The sequence below is a fragment of the Otolemur garnettii genome, unplaced genomic scaffold (genome assembly GCF_000181295.1).
Source record: "Otolemur garnettii isolate 467f Iridium unplaced genomic scaffold, OtoGar3 scaffold00083, whole genome shotgun sequence".
NCBI classification, from domain to species: Eukaryota; Metazoa; Chordata; class Mammalia; order Primates; family Galagidae; genus Otolemur; species Otolemur garnettii.
Window position 1 is genome coordinate 8523821 of NW_003852478.1, and position 18506 is coordinate 8542326.

At 38.0% G+C, this 18506-nt stretch overlaps 1 protein-coding gene across 1 annotated transcript in view; it reads right to left on the bottom strand.

Annotated features, from left to right (window-relative positions):
- NMU (neuromedin U) overlaps nucleotides 1–18167 on the bottom strand; it is a 35150-nt gene extending 16983 nt beyond the window's left edge. The window contains exons 1-4 of the mRNA XM_023515986.1: nucleotides 18059–18167; nucleotides 17774–17890; nucleotides 9474–9535; nucleotides 5352–5399 (exon numbers count right to left, since the gene is read on the bottom strand). Of these exons, the coding sequence (XP_023371754.1) occupies nucleotides 5352–5399; nucleotides 9474–9535; nucleotides 17774–17890; nucleotides 18059–18167 (336 nt within the window). The remainder of the gene's footprint in view (nucleotides 1–5351; nucleotides 5400–9473; nucleotides 9536–17773; nucleotides 17891–18058) is intronic.
- Nucleotides 18168–18506: the final 339 nt, after the last annotated feature.

An 18506-nucleotide genomic window follows, 5' to 3' on the forward strand; every position in this document is an offset into this window, starting at 1 on the left:
TGTATGTGGCTGGCACCCTACCCACTGAGCTATGGGTGCTGCCTCCATTTCTACTCTTCATTCGCTGTGTCACCTTGGGCTGGTTACCTAACCTCTCTAAATTGCAGTTTCTTCCTCCATAAATCAGAGATGACATCACTGCAGAGAGTTCTTGGAAGGATTAAATGTTGGTAAAGTCCTTGTGTTTAATTTACAGCTGCAGTTATTTTTTATTTTTATTTTATTTTTATTTCTTTAAACAGAGTCTCACTTTCCTGCCCTTGGTAGAGTGCCATGAAGTTGCTGTGAGGTGTCATAGCTCAAAGCAACCTCAAACTCTTGGGCTCAAGTGATCCTCTTGCTTGGGCCTCTCAAGAAGCTGGGACTATAAGACTCTTCACAATGCTTGGGTATTTTTTTTTTTTTTTTTTTGAGACTGGGTCTTGCTCTTGCTCAGGCTGGTCTCAAACTCCTGAGCTCAAGGTCTAGGCTGGTGGATCCCAGGATGCTAGGATTACAGGCTAATTAATTTAGAAGACATGTGAAGAGAAGTACTATTCAGGGCCACCACTATTCTCACGCTTTGAACAACATGTTGGCTGAGGTTAGGAGCCCTGAGGCTTCTCTGTGCATCCTTCCTGGCATCAGAGGCCCACTTTGTCCTCTGCATTCCATTTGTTTCCTTGTTGTGCAAACTGTTGGGATATTTATCAATAACATCTCATATTTACATAGTACTTCGATAAATCACAAAACATTTTCATATATAATCGTGCACTATATAGTGGCAGACCACATGTATGACAGTGGTCCTAGACGATTATAATGAAGCTGGAAAATTCTTATCACTTTGAGACATGGAGATGATCCTGACCCTATATAAGCCTAGGCGAATGTGTGAATTTGTGTCTTAGTTTTTAACAAGAACGTTTAGCAAGTAATAATTTTTTTTTTTTTTTTTTTTTTTACAGTTTTTGGCCAGGGCTGGGTTTGAACCTGCCACCTCCGGTATATGGGCCCAGCACCCTACTCCTTTGAACCGCAGGCACTGCCCAAAATAAATTTCTTTTTAAATTTCAAAGCTTATATAAGGAAATAAAAAAATTTTGTACAGCTGTACAATGTATGTGTTTTAAGCTAAGTTATTAAAACTTGCAAAAAGTTTTAAAAAATTAAAAAGTTTATGAAGTAAAAAAGTTATAGCATGCTAAGGTAAATTTATTATTTAAGAAAGAAAAAGTTTTAAAATCAATGTAAGGCAGCTTAAGTGTGCAGTGTTTAGAAAGTTGTACAGTAGTGCACAGTGATGTCCTGGCCTTCACAGTCAACTCCCCTCTCTCTCAGCCACTCACCCAGAGCAACTCCCAGTCTGGCAAGCTCCATTCATGGTAAGTGCCCATATCAGTATAACATTTTTTATCTTCTATATTGTATTTTACTGTACCTTTTCTATGTTTAGATACACAATTATTATGTTACACCTGCCTGCAGTGTTCAGCACAGTAATGTGCTGTGGGGGTGTGTACCCCAGGAGCAATGGGTCGTACCATACAGACTAGGTATGGAGTAAGCTGCACCATCTAGGTTTGTCTAACTCACGCTATGATGTTAGCACAACAACAAAATCACTATACATTTCTTAGAACGTATCCCTATCATTCTGTCCTGAAAATACAACTGTAAGGTATACAGGACAGGAATTGTTATTTTCAGGTACAGAGGAAGTGAGGTTTTAAGACAGTGTTTTTCAACCTTTTTTATCTCAGGCACCCTTGAATTTCTGTTGCACACTTAAATTATGTTGATTAAAAAAAGTAAAAAGAATATACTTACTGTGCTTTGAACTGCTTTTGAAATAATTTAATTAATGATCTTTAAAAACTTTGGAGGCATGCCTAAGATCCTCTCACTGCATCCCCGTGTGCTGAGGTACACAGGTTGAAAATCACTGTTCTAAGAGATGGTCACTTGCCCAGTACCATACATGGCTAGTACTAGTAGAGTATGGCCTAGAGGCAAGGACTTCTGATCTATTAAGTATTCCTGTACCACGCTGGTATTGCCTGTTAAGCCTATAACTGGGAGTTGAATGAAAGAAAAAGTGGAGTGTGAATGCTGATACATCCTTTCTCACTTGTTACGTTTAGAGCCGGGTACACTGTGAATGCTGATACATCCTTTCTCACTTGTTACGTTTAGAGCTGGGTACACTGTGAATGCTGATACATCCTTTCTCACTTGATACGTTTAGAGCCAGGTACACTGTGAATGCTGATACATCCTTTCTCACTTGTTACGTTTAGAACTGGGTACACAGGTCAACCCATAAAATTCTGGAAATAAAATCCCTAAGTCTCCCTTTATGGCCTATTTTGAAATGCTACAAGATACAAAATAATAAAATCTCTAGTGATGTCATGTGTCAAACTTGTATCTCAGAGAAGAATAAATTCACATATATGAGTTGTTTCTCTTACCAGCAGTTCTCAACCTGTGGGTTGCGATCTCTTTTTAACAATGAAAATACATTGCAGCATTAGGAAGGTTGAAAACAAGTGCTTTAGAAAATAGTTTCTAAGCGTGGTTTTGATTTGCATTTCTCTGATAATTAGTAACAATGAGCATATTTTCATATGTTTATTAGTCATTTGTCTTCTTTAGAGAAGGTTCTATTCATCTTTCTTGTCGAGTTATATAAGGGATTGTTGGCTCTTTTTATGTTGCTTAATTTGAGTTCTCTGTAGATCCTAGTTATCAATCTTTTGTCTGATTCAAAATATGCAAATATCCTTCCCATTGTGTAGGTTGTCTATTTTCTTCGGTTGTTGTCTCCTTAGCTGTACAGAAGCTAAATCCCATTTGCTTATTTTTGCTGCTGTTGCAATTGCCACTGAAATCTTCTTCCTGAAGTCTTTTCCCAGGATGATACCTTCACCTAACCCCAGTGAAAATGGCCCACACCACAAAAATCTCAAAGCTGCAGATGCTGCTGTGGATGTGTAAGAGAAGGGAACACTTTTACACTACTGGTGGGACTGCAAACTAATACAACGTTTTTGGAAGGAAGTATGGAGAATCCTCAAAGAACTCAAACTAGACCTCCCATTTGATCCTGCAATCCCATTATTGGGCATCTACCCAGAAGAAAAAAATTCCTTTTATCACAAGGACATATTGCACTAGACTGTTTATCACAGCTCAATTTATAATCACCGAGATGTGGAAACAGTCTAAATGCCCATCAACCCAGGAATGGATTAACAAGCTATGGTATATGTATACCATGAAATATTATTCAGCCACTAAAAAAGATGGCAACTATATAGCTTTTGTACTAACTTGGATGGAGGTGGAACACATTCTTCTTAGTAAAGCATCACAAGAATGGAGAAACAAGAATCCAATGTACTCAATTTTGATATAAGGACAATTGATGACCTAGTATACAGTGCAGGGTGGGGGAAGGGGAGAGGAGAGGGAGGGAAGGAAGGAGGAGGGTAAGGAGAGGTCATTGGATTTGGCACGCTAAACAACAATGGCAACTGCAACAAAAAATAGCCAGGCATTGTGGTGGGCAGCTGTACTCCCAACTACTTGGGAGGCTGAGGCAAGAGAATTGTTTAAGCCCAAGAGTTTGAGGTTGCTGTGAGCTGTGACACCACAGCACTCTACCAAGGGTGACATAGTGAGACTGTCTCAGAAAAAAAAGAAAAAATAGTTTCTAAGCTAGATGAAATTCAGTAAGACTGAAGCTTGACTGAAAATGTTTCAAAACAAATTCATTTTCTTCAAATCCTCTGTACAAAAAGCCATTTCTTAACTACTTTTAAAGGATTTTTCATATATAAAAATTTTAATTTATGGACCCAAAAGATCTTTTGTTTTCTATTTGGTAAAAATATTTTGTAGCATTGTTCAGAATTAAAAAATAAAACAGTGGTTAATGTGCAACTAAATGATGTTTTAATTTGTTCTGGATATGGACAAATTTATTACAGTTTACATTGTAAATGTAAAAGATGCAAATAGTAAATTTACCAAGCTCTTCTTAAAAGATGCACAGTAAAAAAATCCAATAAAATGTAAGTTTATCTTAATGGAGGTCTAAATGAGTGCTTTAAAATTCATTCTCCTAGGACTGAAGAAATAAAAGCGCTTTGAATCACTGAATTCTTGAAATTTTCAATATAACACAAAATTTTAGATGATGATTAATATCCATCTGTTTGTCAATGCTCCTGGAGTAATTTGAAATATTGTTGCAAAGTGTCATCTATTATGATCCTGGTCTTACTTTACAATATTAATGCCTCTAACTTTGTGGAGGTGATCCTTTGCAGCCTGAGAAATGGATTAAAGGGGGAGAAATACAGCTCTACACAGTATGGCTGATTCTCTACATCATCCAGGAAAACATTCCGGAAGGACTGTGCAAAGCCCAGCCTGGTTATATAGGAAGAACCCCCCAGGCACAAGGCTGACGGCTTTGACATACAGAGCAGGGAGTCTTGGCTGAGCCCTGTTCTCTGCCTAGGACACCAGTGTACTGATTAAAAAGCCAAGACGGGAAGACTGACTGCTCTCAGTGAGCTCACACGTGAGGCGCAGACAGAAGCTGCCATCGCCCAGGAAAGACAATAGAAGAACACACTTAGTTCCCAGTCCTTATGTTTCCACGCAGAGGAGCTAGATTAGTATTCCTGGCCTCTCCTGTAACCCACCTCTTAACTCTTTCTATTGGAAGAGGAGTGAACTCTCTGTTGGGCAGACTGGGAGGAGGAAACAGGCGTGCTCAGTTCAGATCTTTGCTTTTAGGGAGCCAGTGCTCTGGCCAGCTTGTTCTTGCCTAGTCTCTGCCCTGTGGCTAAGAAGCTGACTCAGGTCAGAGACCTGGAGTCACTGTGAGAGACTTACAGGCAAATTTAATTCTGGGGGCAATTTTAGCTAACACACTTGGCATCAGATCTAAAGCAACTTTCATAAATTGATTTTTCAGTTATAAATGATATTTTGACTTCTGTAAACCAGACTCATAAGTTCATCTCTCAGTGGGTTTCAAACTCAATTAAGGGACAGGATATCAACCCGCCAAATACAGCAACAGATATTGTATTTTTACTTAACAAAGAATTTGATTTTGAAATTAGCATTTTAATTTGACATTTCATAATTTCCAAACTATGCGAATATCATCCATAAATCTATTTTATTTACATTCTACAACACAAGCCCTTAGTACTGATTATCACTTGCAAATGATGTAATAATACCTAATATATTGACATGTACATAAGGATCCAAAGGGAGAAATGAAGAACATTAGTACTACACAAATGCCTATGTTATTACAAAACACCTCCAATCAGAATTACCTGAGGCTGGTAATCAATGGACAGAAAAGGTGAACAAGCATCAGCTATCTGTAGAAAACAAAAATGTCAATTACATCCTGGATATGGACAGAAAAAGAGCAGAAAATAGAAGGCAGATGTTACAAATTCAAGTTACCTCTGTAACATTAATCAAACTTTCATGACAGGAGTAAGGATTTGGAAAAGAGGAGCCTCTAAAACTTGCTTAGGAAGTCCTGGAATTGAGATTTCCCCCCAGGTATGTCTCAGTAATGGCTGACAGGGATGCCTCTCACACTGAGAGTATGGGTATTATTTAGTCTGAAAAATGTCAGAACGAACTAAAGGATGACCTTCAAATGAAGGAGGACCTTACGTTGTCATGAGGCTCTTTATCTAGTGTTACCTAAATTAACAGAATGACAGCATGATAAACAGCATACAGAAAAAAATCTCTTCATACAACACAGGCAATCCACTAGTCCTCTGCCATGGAACCAGCATGAGAAAGGATTCTTTTTTTATTTTTATTTTTTATTTTTTTGAGAAAGGATTCTTATAGTGAAGGTTTATCAAGCAGTAGTCAGCAAGTAACTGTTCTCAGACTTTATCCTAAGAAAAAATACTTGAGAGACTATAAACTGTAGAAAAAGAGATTTATTATACAGTAATCATAAAAAACTGTGCTGAGAAGCTGAGCACTAAGATGCAGGTCTGGAGTTGTTTATGGCATTTGTTTCCTTGGTGACCTTTTAAAATGGAACTGGGAAAAAACTGATACTAATTCTTGTCTGTCTCGAATGATTTAGGTTGAGTCCTGTTTATGGCATAGCATCTCAGATGCTTCTCAGAGTCCCAGAATTCTTTTTTGATGAGTTTAATTTGACTTGTCTTCTCACCAAAATGAAAGGGTGGGGTTTCAGTCATAATTTCTCAAGCTCCTTATTACTTCCAAGTTCTAAAATGTATGATTCTCTAGAGGATAACAAAGGTATAGATACTGTGGAAAAGCATACGCTCCTATCTCCTTTTATAGCCTCATAGGACTTGTCGTCATCGCTCTATATCCATCACATGTATTTGGGGGAACTGTTCCATTCCTCTAGTCCCTTGTGCCCATCCGCATGGACCCTCTTCCACACCACACAACCCCAGAACCACACACACACAGACACACACAAACACACACACAGACAGAGTAAGGGAAAGGGCCCTATCATATCTAACTTGCCCAGAATAAGCATTTAGTAAAAATTCTTTATTTTTTTGTTGAGACAGAGTCTCATTCTGTTGCTCTGGACAAAGTGCTGTGGCATCATCATAGTTCACAGCAACTTCAGTCTTGGGCTGAAGACATCCTCTTGCCTCAGCCTCCTGAATTGCTAGGATTACAGGTGCCTCCCACAATGCCAGGCTAGTTTTTCTACTTTTAGTAGAGACAGGGTCTTGCTCTTGCTCAGGCTGATCTCAAACTCCTGTGCTCCAGCAATCCACCTGCCTTGGCATCCCAGAATGCTAGGATTACAAGCATGAGCTGCTGTGCCTGGCCTTCAGTAAAAAAAATTCTTTAATTAAGTTGAATTAAAATTATGGGAAAAAATAAAAACAGAAGTCAGTTGGGAGGGAAAAGCTGAAAAGATAGGCTCTTAAAGTTCTGACTTTTTTGAGTTTTGAGTAATGCTTACTCATCACCTCCAAATGTTATATTCTGTACTTTAGCAGGGTAGGAGGAAGTTATCCCTCCTGAAGTTTGCATAGTGTGTATGTATCCGAAGACAATATATGCTCAAGGGGAAAGTTGTCTGCCCATAGACCAGGCTGCCCCACTATGTGAGGGACCCATGTCCAAGAACAGACAACCCTTGAATCTCAGACATCAATTTCACCTAAATAAAAACATCAAAACTTTTCAAAGTCTCAGTTAATCAAATTAGGAGATAATTACAAAACTTTTCAATCCTTGCTTTTATTTATTTGAGGGGCGCAGCAATACTGCTTGCCCACTTTCATTTAGGTAAGTCCACGTTCATTTTATTTGGTTAATAAATCTAATGGTTTTGAATGCTACCATCAGCTTTTGAGAACTCTGTTGAGTGCACTGATGAATTATTTTGAAACAGTTAGGTCTCTATATGGCTAGACAAGTGTGTGTTTCTAGCATCCCTATAGCTCTGTAATTAAAAAAAAAAAACTCCAGTAGAAAAATTACTATATGTCTTAGCATCAAGAAGTTGAAGGACTTCTTTGAATATCTTTTTCTGTGAAAGCTATATCTGAAGAAAGGGCATGCTGGATCATGGGGACCACTCAGCTGCTTTCCATATAGCCCTACCAGATAACACCCTTACCAGTAAAGTATGAAGGTCTTGTTAACACTCTCAACTTAGCAGATGTCAATGTTTTGCTAGTTTGATGGATAGGAAGTGACATTTTTATGTCCTAAGTTTCATTTAATTGCTACTAATGAATCTGAACATCTCTTTAGATGTTAGTTGGCCTTTTGGGCTTCTTCTTTTGCAAAATGTTTTTTTTTTTTTTTTTTTTTAATATTTCCTTGCTTATTTTTTTTAAATTTTTATTTCTTTGATTTTTTTTTTTTTAATAGAATCCCACCCTATGCCCTGAGCAGAATGCCTCAGACTCAGGCTGTAGGCATCCCTCTGCCTCAGCCTCCAGAAGCTGCTGGGATTACAGGTGCTCACTGTGGTGGCCAGCTGGGTTTTTCCTTTTTTTTTTTTTTTTTGGGAGTTGGGGTCTCACTCTTGCTCAGGCAAGTCTTCAACCCCTGAGCTCAAGCAATTCTCCTTCCTCAGCCTCCCACAGTGTTGGGATTATAGGCGTGAGCCACTGTGTCTGGCTGCAAACTGTTTTTATCCTTTGACTATTTTTATTTTCAAGCTCTATCTAAACTTTGGTGGAGTTTCTTAGGTATTCTAGAAAAGTAACTCCTTATCAACCTCAGATGTTATCCTAGCTCCTTTCAAAGGGTCTTACCCTTTTCAAAGGAGTCCTTTGTGGAAGGAAATCTGTACTTTTAATGTAATTTAATAGGAAATGAGTATTTTCTAATTTATGGAATTTTCCTTTCTGTTTTAACATACATTCTATTTTTTAATCCTCTAATTGTACTCAACAAGAATGTGTATACTACTTAAGGCAGGATTTAAAAAACATTTCTAACAGCTCAAATTAACTGTATGGTTAGATATTTGATATATCTACTTATGAGTTATCTGCTTCAACTATTGGTTTTTGAAAGAAGTGCATAAAATCTCTAATACAACTGTTGATCTACCTTTTCTTCCTCAAGTTGTATCAGTTATTAAATAAATTTTGAGGTTGCATTGTTAGTGTATATTAATGATGGCTGTATCTTCTTGTGCTATTGTTCTTTTATCAGCATATAAGATTTGTGGGTGATGATGATGGTTTGTCCATCATCAGAAAGTTTCTTTCAGTTCATATTTGCTTGGTACCTCATTTTTCATACTTCTATATTTTATCTTTTTTTTTTTTTTTGGTTTTGTTTTCTCTAAGTGTCACTTTTATAAACAATATATTCCTGGATCATTTTTAAAAAATATAATCTTAGAATACCTGTCTTTTAAGTGGTATATTTTATCACATTCACATTTATTATAATTTCTATGATTCATTTCTGATTTCTTTACCATTTACTGTATTCTTCCTTTTCATCTTTCCTTTTATTTAATAAAAATAATAATTCTGGATATTAGTACATCAAAATGTTGGTAAAGCTATAGTTGTCTGAAAGTTCAATTATATTATTTCATTCTACCATAATAATTTCAAAGAAAAGCAAAATTTCCACTAATTTTTTTGATTATAATTCTTTTTTTTTTTTTGAGATGGAGCCTCAAGCTGTCCCCCAGGGTAGAGTGCCATGGCGTCACAGCTCACAGCAACCTCCAACTCCTGGGCTCAAGCGAGTCTCCTGCCTCAGCCTCCCAAGCAGCTGGGACCACAGGCACCCCCCACAACACCTGGCCATTTTTTGGTTGCAGCCATTATTGTTGTTTGGCGGGCCCAGGCTGGGGATTTGAACCCGCCATCCTAAGTGTATGTGGCTGGTGCCCTAGCCGTTTGAGCCACAGGCGCCGAGCCTTGATTATAATTCTTTACCTCATTCCACAACTGTAGTTCTTCTTGTTCAGGCTGCAATCCTTGAGGTAATATCAGAGCACCTAAAAATAAAGTTATACCCACCTGTTAATTTTATAGTATCTCTTCCAAAATTAAATATCTGTATATAATTCCTTTTCAGATGCTATTTTTCATTTTTTAGTCTATGTAATTGCCCACATATGTCATGTAGATATTTCAGTATTTGACTTAGTAAAAGGAGACATAATTATTAAATTAACCTTAATAAAATTAGAAAGACATTACTCTCAAGAATGAATTATGTATGTGCCTAAATAAAAACTTGTACATGAATGTTCAATAGCAGCATTTATTCATACTAGTACAAAAGTATAAACAATCCAAATGTCCATCAACTGGTAAATAAATAAAATGTAGTATATCCACACAATGCAATGCTATTTGGCCATAAAAATGAATGAACTAACAATGTGTATCTGCTACAACATGAACCTCAGAAATACTATGCTCAGTCAAACAAGCCATATATAAAAGACCAAATATTGTGTGACTCCATGTGTATGAAATGTCCAGAGAAAGAAAATATATAGTGACAGGATGAGGAATGGTTGCCCGGGACTTGAGGGAGATATGGGGATTGACTGCAAATGCACATAACAGATCTTTTGGGAATAACAGAAATGTTCCAAAATTATATTTCTATGATAGCTGCACAAATCTACTAAAAAAGAAAAATCACTGAATTGTGTACTTAAAACAACTCAATTTTATGGTATGAAAACTATATTGTAATGAAGGTATTTTTAAAAAGAATTACTTTAAGTAAAATCTGAAAGAAAATATTGAAGCCATTATTTAATGAAGACTATACAGTAGGCAAGAGGCACAAATTCCCAGGTGAATTTTAACTTTGTCCCCTCTGAGACAAGTCATTCAGAAGTGAATGAAAGTCATATGTGTGTACAAAGATGACTTTATAAGATACATATATACAACCGTTATAAGTTATATAGGGACAATGCAATTTAAAACCCTATACTTCTTGTTTACAGATTGCCAGATCAAATTCTCTTAATCTTTTTCAATTAAGACATTATTTATTTGCTTAAAAGTAAAACTTTTATATTATATTAAGGATATCACACTGTATTAAGGAAAACAGGCCAACATACCTCTAGAAGGTGAAATAAATATGTAACCAATATTAATTAAGGTTATAGATTCAGCTCTATGAAATTTTATTTTATATTTGATAAAAACATTTTGCTTTTTCCTAGGGTCATTTTTACTTTAGCACAAAGAATATTATAACTAAAATTTAATTTGCTTAAGTATTATTTTTATTGAGTTTTCAAATTTGGAAGCAATTTGCCACAAAATGCATACCAATGTCTTAAAAAAATGAAAAGTCAAGATAATCAGTATGAGATTTTTCTACCAATTTCACTTTTATCCATAATAATTTCTTTCTTTTTTTAAATCCCTAATAATTTCATAGCAAATTATCCAGATTATGTCTTCTGGACTAACTAGTGCTGGAATCTAAATCTCAAATGCTATTTTGAAAAAGAGCAGCGGAAATAATTTTGGTAATCTGTAAAACAGCAGCATACGGTGTGTACTGTATTTTAATTCTTGTTTGAATGAATACTGAATTAAAAATACAAACCTTAAAGGAAACATGTCTTTGTATTTTATGGTTGAAGGGGGAAAAATACATTTCAATATATAAATAAAAAAGAAAAAATGAGATAAAAAATGTCTATCCCTAAACTTAATTTGGTGGGTTAGGGTCTTTGTATTGTAAAACATGTATTCAATCCATCATTAACCATTTTTAAGTTTCATTTCTTCACCTGGGTGATCAGTTTTAACCAGAAATCATTCAGTACTCTGAAGCACAATGACTTTGCACTGATGTTGTCCAACCCCAAATCCATACAAACTGAAATTTACTTTCTAAATGTCACAGAAATGGTTACATTTTGTGATAGTGTTGGAACAAACAAAAAAAAGGCATTCAACAATTGTAAAACAGTATGTAAGTAGCAACTTTCTCTTGTCTTGTGTGTGTTTTAATTACTGAAACATGTTTTCCATTTTTAAATTCTACCAAGAGGGGGCAAATAAAACACCTTGGATCCCATTTTGTATGTTAAAGTTAATCTTTTAGAGTAGAGTTTACTTTGTCCAACCCATGGTATTGAGTTGCTTTCATTGCTTTTTAACTGGGCCAAATAACTTTTTAGTTGTTTATATGTTCAATTTCTGAAAAACTACCCACTTTTATTATAACAAGGTGGTTTCAAGCAAACTGGAAAATTTAAAGTTTCACAAAATTTCTCAAACAGATTCTGAATGTAATTAAATACTTACTAGTGGTTATTTGTTGGAAGTTAGTATGAAAATATAATTATATAAATTTATTTTATTATGGAATCATTGTAAAACTGATAAGCTAAACCACATATGTAAGACTGATCTTATTTTCTGACTTTTTGGAGAAAGAGAACACAAATTAATGTTAAAATTAAAATGATGAAAGTAAAATACTAATTTTTTTTACTGCCGTTCAAAATTAGTTGAAACATGAAATCTTTAAAAGTCAAGTACTTAGATTTAATCTGGCCAAGATTGTTTCTCTGAATTTAGAAGAGAATAAGTGAAGTAACTACCAGGCACTCTTTCCCTGTTCAAAACTACTTGAAGAATATTTTTCTTTAACATATAGGTGCCAAAATCAAATATCCATGGGCTAAATTTCTTAAGATAATAATAGCTTAGAACACTATTTTTAATTTAATATGACTAATAGTAGTATGAGTAAGATTCTATCAAAATGTTCCACCAGTCAATGGTCCTCTTACATAAACGTCAAATTGTGGCCATGAAGCTTGTGACATGTTTGCCTTTCATTATAGGGCTTCTTAATTTGAGTTATACAAACTGAATGCAGTTGAATAAAGAGCTGATAAATATTAACTTACTGTGTAAAGTGAACTTATGAATTGATTTACTAAATCTGTGCAGTAGAGTTTCCTTAGATGCTCTTCTCTCTCTCTTTTTTCTTTTTGAGACACAGTCTCACTCTGTGCCCTAGGTTGCTGTAGCATCACAGCTCACAACAACCTCAAATGCGTAATTAAGTGAGCTTCTTGCCTCAGGCTCTTGAGTAGCTGGGACTACAGGAGCCTTTCACAGCCCTGGGGATTTTTTTTTTTTCTTTTTTGAGATGGGGTCTAGCTCTTGCTCAGGCTAGTCTTAACTCCTGAGCTCAATCCACTTGCCTAGGCCTCCCAGAATGCTGAGATTACAGGTGTGAGCCCAGCCCACACCTGGCCCTGTTCTCTATTTTATGAGTCCTTAAAAAAAAAAAAAAAAATCCTAGGTTAGGGGCAGCACCTGTGGCTCAAAGGAGTAGGGCGCTGGCCCCATATACCAGAGGTGGTGGCTTCAAACCAAGCCCTGGCCAAAAACTGCAAAAATATGAAATAGTATAAAGGAGCTTAATTTGAAAATGACTGTGGATTAGGGTATTTGATACTGTCCTTAGCTCTTTAGAAACACACAAAACCAGAGTGGTAAGAGATCTTGGATACTTTTGCAGATCTACCTGACTACCCACAACTGTCTTTTAAGCACTGGCTTTATTATAGCTGCACAAAGCATTCACTTTATTGATTGGACACAAATGCTTCAATATTTTCATCCAAATATTCATAAATCTGTTCAGAAAATGAAAAAACAAAGAAATGCTGCTTTGGTATTTGTTTTATCAACTGAGATTGTGAAGAATGTTTGCCCACTGATCTTTTAGAACAGTAAAGACTACTCTGCCAGCTCTTAAGAAGATATAGCCAGGTTTGAATCATTTCCAAAACTTACATAAGCAGGTAAAATCTTTTGGGTAACAATTCACATTGCACTAGAATCTATGATACTTACTATTGGCATTTCTGTTATTCAAGTAGTTATACATAGAACTCTCTCTCTTTCTCTCTCACACACACACAAATTGGATGTGTAATGTCATACTTTTAAGTCATTTAATATTGATATGATACTGATATCATATAGCAGAATAACAAAAGCATGTAATTTGATAATGAATCTTATACAACATTACCTCACCTAGACGTGTTTTATCTGTATCTCTCTTTTTTAAAAAGATGCATTTGTCTCTCTCTGGTACTTTAAATGTTTTGGATAAATGACGTAATACAAAAAATTTAATAAAATGTTGAAGCAATATGAAAATAAATAAATAAAACAATTACTTATTAGAGCCTTAATTATTATTGAAATAAAAATGTTAGAGTGGTGCCTGTGGCTCAGCGGGTAGGGTGCCAGCCCCATATACCAAGGGTGGCAGGTTCAAACCCAGCCCTGGCCGATCTGCAACAAAAAAAATAGCCGGGTGTTGTGGCGGGTGCCTATAGTCCCAGCTACTTGGGAGGCTAAGGCAAGAGAATCTCCTAAGCCCAGGAGTTGGAGGTTGCTGAGAGCTGTGACGCCACAGCACTCTACCGAGGGCGATAATATAAGACTCTGTCTCTGAAAAAAAAAATGTTACCTAGCTTCCATCCTCCAGAATAAGCTTTCTCCATAGGTTTAATTTTCTAATTCATACTATGAAAATTATAAATATTATCTCAGTATTTTCGATTTTTATGAATACTTAAATGTAATGAGTAATATCTTATATACATACATATACATTTACTTTTACTTAAAAACAAGACAACTCCTGCAGCATAAGACTGCAAATGTTTCTAAGACTTACAATATAGCAAAATTAAGAACTTTAAAAAATAGGCTTAAAGAGAACTTTTTAAAAATAATGAGATAGCACTTACTGAGCATTTATTTGATGTAAAGTACCATGCTAAACATTGTAAATGTATTATGTCCTTTAATTCTCATACCAACCTTTCAAGATAGGTATTATTGTTATTGTCCCCATTTTAAAAGGAGGAAACAGAAGGAAGGAAGGATTAAGTAATTTGTCTAAGAACACCTAAATAGATAGGCAAGAAGGCAGGTTTCAAGCCAAGCCTGATAGATTTATTTTTCCTAATTCTATCACTTTTAGGCAAGTCTTGCCTTGAATTCACACAAGTTTTTACTATTATTTATTTAAGTTCTAATAATATAACAGTAACCAACTATATTTTCTGTGGTACTGAGCATTAGAAATAATTTGGTGTTCTTGTAGTTCATAATAGAACTAACTTGCTTTATTTCAGAACCCAGCTGAATCCCCTCTCATTGGACAGACAACTATTCAAGGTAGGCAAATAATCTTCACTTCTCTTTTTTATTCTTTTTATTTTTTTATTTTTTTTTGAGACAGAGCCTCAAGCTGTCCCCCTGGGTAGAGTGCCGTGGCATTACAGCTCACAGCAACCTCCAACTCCTGGGCTCAAGCGAGTCTCCTGCCTCCGCCTCCCAAGTAGCTGGGACCACAGGCGCCCGCCACAGCGCCCGGCTATTTTTTGGTTGCAGCCTTCATTGTTGTTTGGCGGGTCCGGGCTGGGGATTCGAACCCGCCACCTCAGGTGTACGTGGCTGGCGCCTTAGCCGGTTGAACTATAGGCGCCGAGCCTTTTATTTTATTTTATTAATCTTCACTTCTCAATTATATATTCTCACTCTACTACAAACCTATCCCAAAGACACAGTTGTCTGTGGATTATACTCTGAGCGCATTCTGTTTTTAGGAAGAGATAAAGCTATGTTTCTTAGATTTTAATATACAGTACTGGGTGATCTTACAGGGTGTATATATTCAAAAAATGCAACTTTATATTCTTATACTCCTGGCCATCCCCTGGCCCCCAAGTAAACACTGAAGCGTCCTCAGTGCACTGCGTTCAGCCATACTGCCTCACCAGGACCATTAGAAACCTCCAGCCATGAGCATTTAGAAATTACCATTATATCTAACTTAAACTCAAGCACTTAAAAAAGTTAAAACGGAGTACCTTGTGGACCTTCCATAAAAAACGTAAACACAGTCTTAGGGTTAAAAGGCCAGAGAAGCCAAACTGAAGAAAATTTTCTACGATTTATAGACAATCAGCACTAATATTGTATGTCTGAACCCAAATGTTAAGAGGGAATTATTTTTTCCCCTTTTTTATGTGTTAACTAGAGTTAATGTGATTTTCCTCCTGGATATGGACTTTATACTACCAAAGAGCAATCAATAATGTACTTAGATTACTTTCCATTTTCAGAGATAGTGTTACTATTACCTACATCATAAAACTAGACTATTTTTGATAAGTTTCATCGACATATTTTCCTTCAGTACTATTTAGTAAAGTGAAATTATCATCTTTTTTGTTTTTTTTTTAAATCATCAGTCTTGTACAGTACACTTTGATGCAAATAATATAAGCGGACAACTTGTATGTCTGTAAATACATTATGTGTAAGAAAAAGAAAGACCTGATTATTCTAAAAGTGGTGTCAATTATCTTTTTCTTATTGCTGGTACATACTTCATTCTAGGGTTGGGAACTGGGAAATCATTACTACTGCTTGAACTTTAAGAATTATTCTATGAGCAAGGGGTGTGGATGAAAAAAGGCAGTCCTTAACTGAGTATTGGCCAGTTGGTCATTTACTATCACAGGCAAAACCAAGTGACAGATTGCTGCAGATATCCAAAATGTGTTTCTCTTATAGGAAATTTTGATAATTTTTTTGAACAATAATTGCTGAATCTGTGGGTGACCTTTTATCCTCTCATTGCTAGTGTGCTTTCTGCTAATTCACTTATTGCCAAAGATGCTGCACTGGATGACACTTTTATTTCCCTCTGGTGGTGTGACACTTGTTTTACTGTTCTGACACATCCCGTTGCATCTTGATTGATGTTGGCAGATTACCTCTGATTTGGCTTACATGTGACACGTCCCCCAGTGGCACCTTTAGTGACTCATGACTAGGGAAGACCACACTGTTTATCTCCCTCTCCCCTTTCCACCACATTTTTAGAAAGGTTAAATTAGTTTTTCAGTATTAAGAGCAGGTCCGAAGGGGAATGAAAACACAAAAGGGCAGTCTAGGAGGCTTCTGGATAGTGAAGGAGGTATCTTGTCCTTTTGCTTGAAAAATACCAGGGATATTTATGAAAATGATTGGTCAGCCAGCAGAAATTTTCTTCTGGAAGTAAAACCCAAGAGTCATCTTTTTGAGCTACCAGCTACTGCTTTCCATAGTTACTGCTAAATCACCAGCAGCCTGAAAATTCACTCCCCTTCTCCTAAAGGCAGTTGTTACCTCCCACTGATGCAATAATCACTGCAAGAATACAGCATGTAGCATGCATGGATAGCATATTTTCTTTATATAGCAAAGTCACTTTTAAAACTATTCTATTCTGCTTCCTTAAGAAGACAGATAAAGATTACAATCCTAATTTTACCAGTAATGTATTTAAAATCGAAAAGGATGAACATTTACCTTGCATAAGCCCTGCTGTATCACACTGGCTACGTAGAAAAGGCTGTTCTCTTATGATTGCTTAGATTTCAAAGTCAAATTACACTACTCTTCAAGCAGGGGACCCCCCCCACCCCGTCTCTAAAATAAACAAAAAACAATGAAAGGAGAGCAATAAAAGTAGATTAGGAAAAATATAATAGTCTCCTTTTCTCCATCTCTAATTGAGGGCTGGGCTACAGGCTCTGAAAGGCCTCCGTAGTTGTGATTTTAGGTCCCCAGTGTGCTGACACAGCCCTCTCACCTTTACCTTACCGACAGGACAGCACAGGGAGCCTGTTCCGCACAGGAGGGGTCCCTGGCGTCAGAGTTAGGGGGATGAACGGTTCCCCCAAGGTACCTGGAAAGGTGACCTGTAACTTTTAGGGGATCAGGGAAGTTATCCATCCCCAGAACGTTTGCGTTTGCTTTGCTGTTGCCCCTGAAGCTTGAGACCTGCTTCCCAGACCTTGGTTTTCCTATTTCTTTACACCAAGTTCAGGAAGTCCTTATTGATGTCAAATCACATCTGCCTTCACTGGCTTTAGCTGTAGCAATCCCTGAAAGTCGGGCATGCACACTCTCCAACTTTGCGTGCTGAGGTCTGTCCTCCGTTTCCTGACTTGGTGCCTGAAAACCTGTAATACTCAGAGCGCCCACTCTTTCCCCTTCTAAAGGGCCAGGACAGGGCCTGTTTGCATTAAGCTCTCCAAAAATTGCGATCAAAGGGAAAGCCTTTTCTTGTTCACCATGTTAATTCCCGTTACCCCTGGGCCACGGAGGCTGGAAATTCAGAGTATGCAGTAGCCTCACAAGTCTCCACCTACCGCAGCCTGCCCCTTGCAGGGTCTCCGCCTGGGTACCGCCGCGCGTGGCCTGGGGACGTCCCCAGGGACTGGGAAACGCGCGGGCGCCGCTGGCTGCCGTGGGGCGGCGACCCGGGTCTGTTGTCAAGGGCGAGAACCGCGGGAAGAACGAGGGTAAGGTAAGTCCCGGAAGCCAAGTGAAGACGAGAGAAAGGGGACCACAGAGCGAGAGCGGTGAGCGGAGCAGGGACGAACAGCGCGCGGCGCGACGGCGGCCAGGGCGCCCGGGAGGCGCGGGGCTCTTACCTCGGCTGGAGCCCGCACAGCAGGCCAGCAGCAGCAGCAGCAGGAGAGGGGACGCCGCGGCCACCAGTCTGGCGGGAGGCCGGGGGCGGCGGCTCGCTGCCCGCGGCATCGCGGCGTCAGAGGACCACTAGCTGCTGGGGACCCTGCGCTGCTCCGCCACGTGCCCTGGCCGTGCCTCGGCGTCCCCGGCGTGCAGCCCGTGGGGTCCGACAGCCTAACTGACCGCCCCGAGCACCGCCAACTTTTAAATCTCACGCACACGTGGGCTGCTGTGGCGCGGTCCCAGCGCACGTCCCTCGCCGCCCGCCGCCCCCGGCCTCCCGGCGTCACCGGCGTCCACCCCCTCCGGCCAGAGGTTCTGACTCAGCTCCCACGCATGTTCACGTTGGTGTGGAGGAGAATGGACTTGTAAAAAAGCACGTCCATTCCCACCTTTGGAAGGACTTGA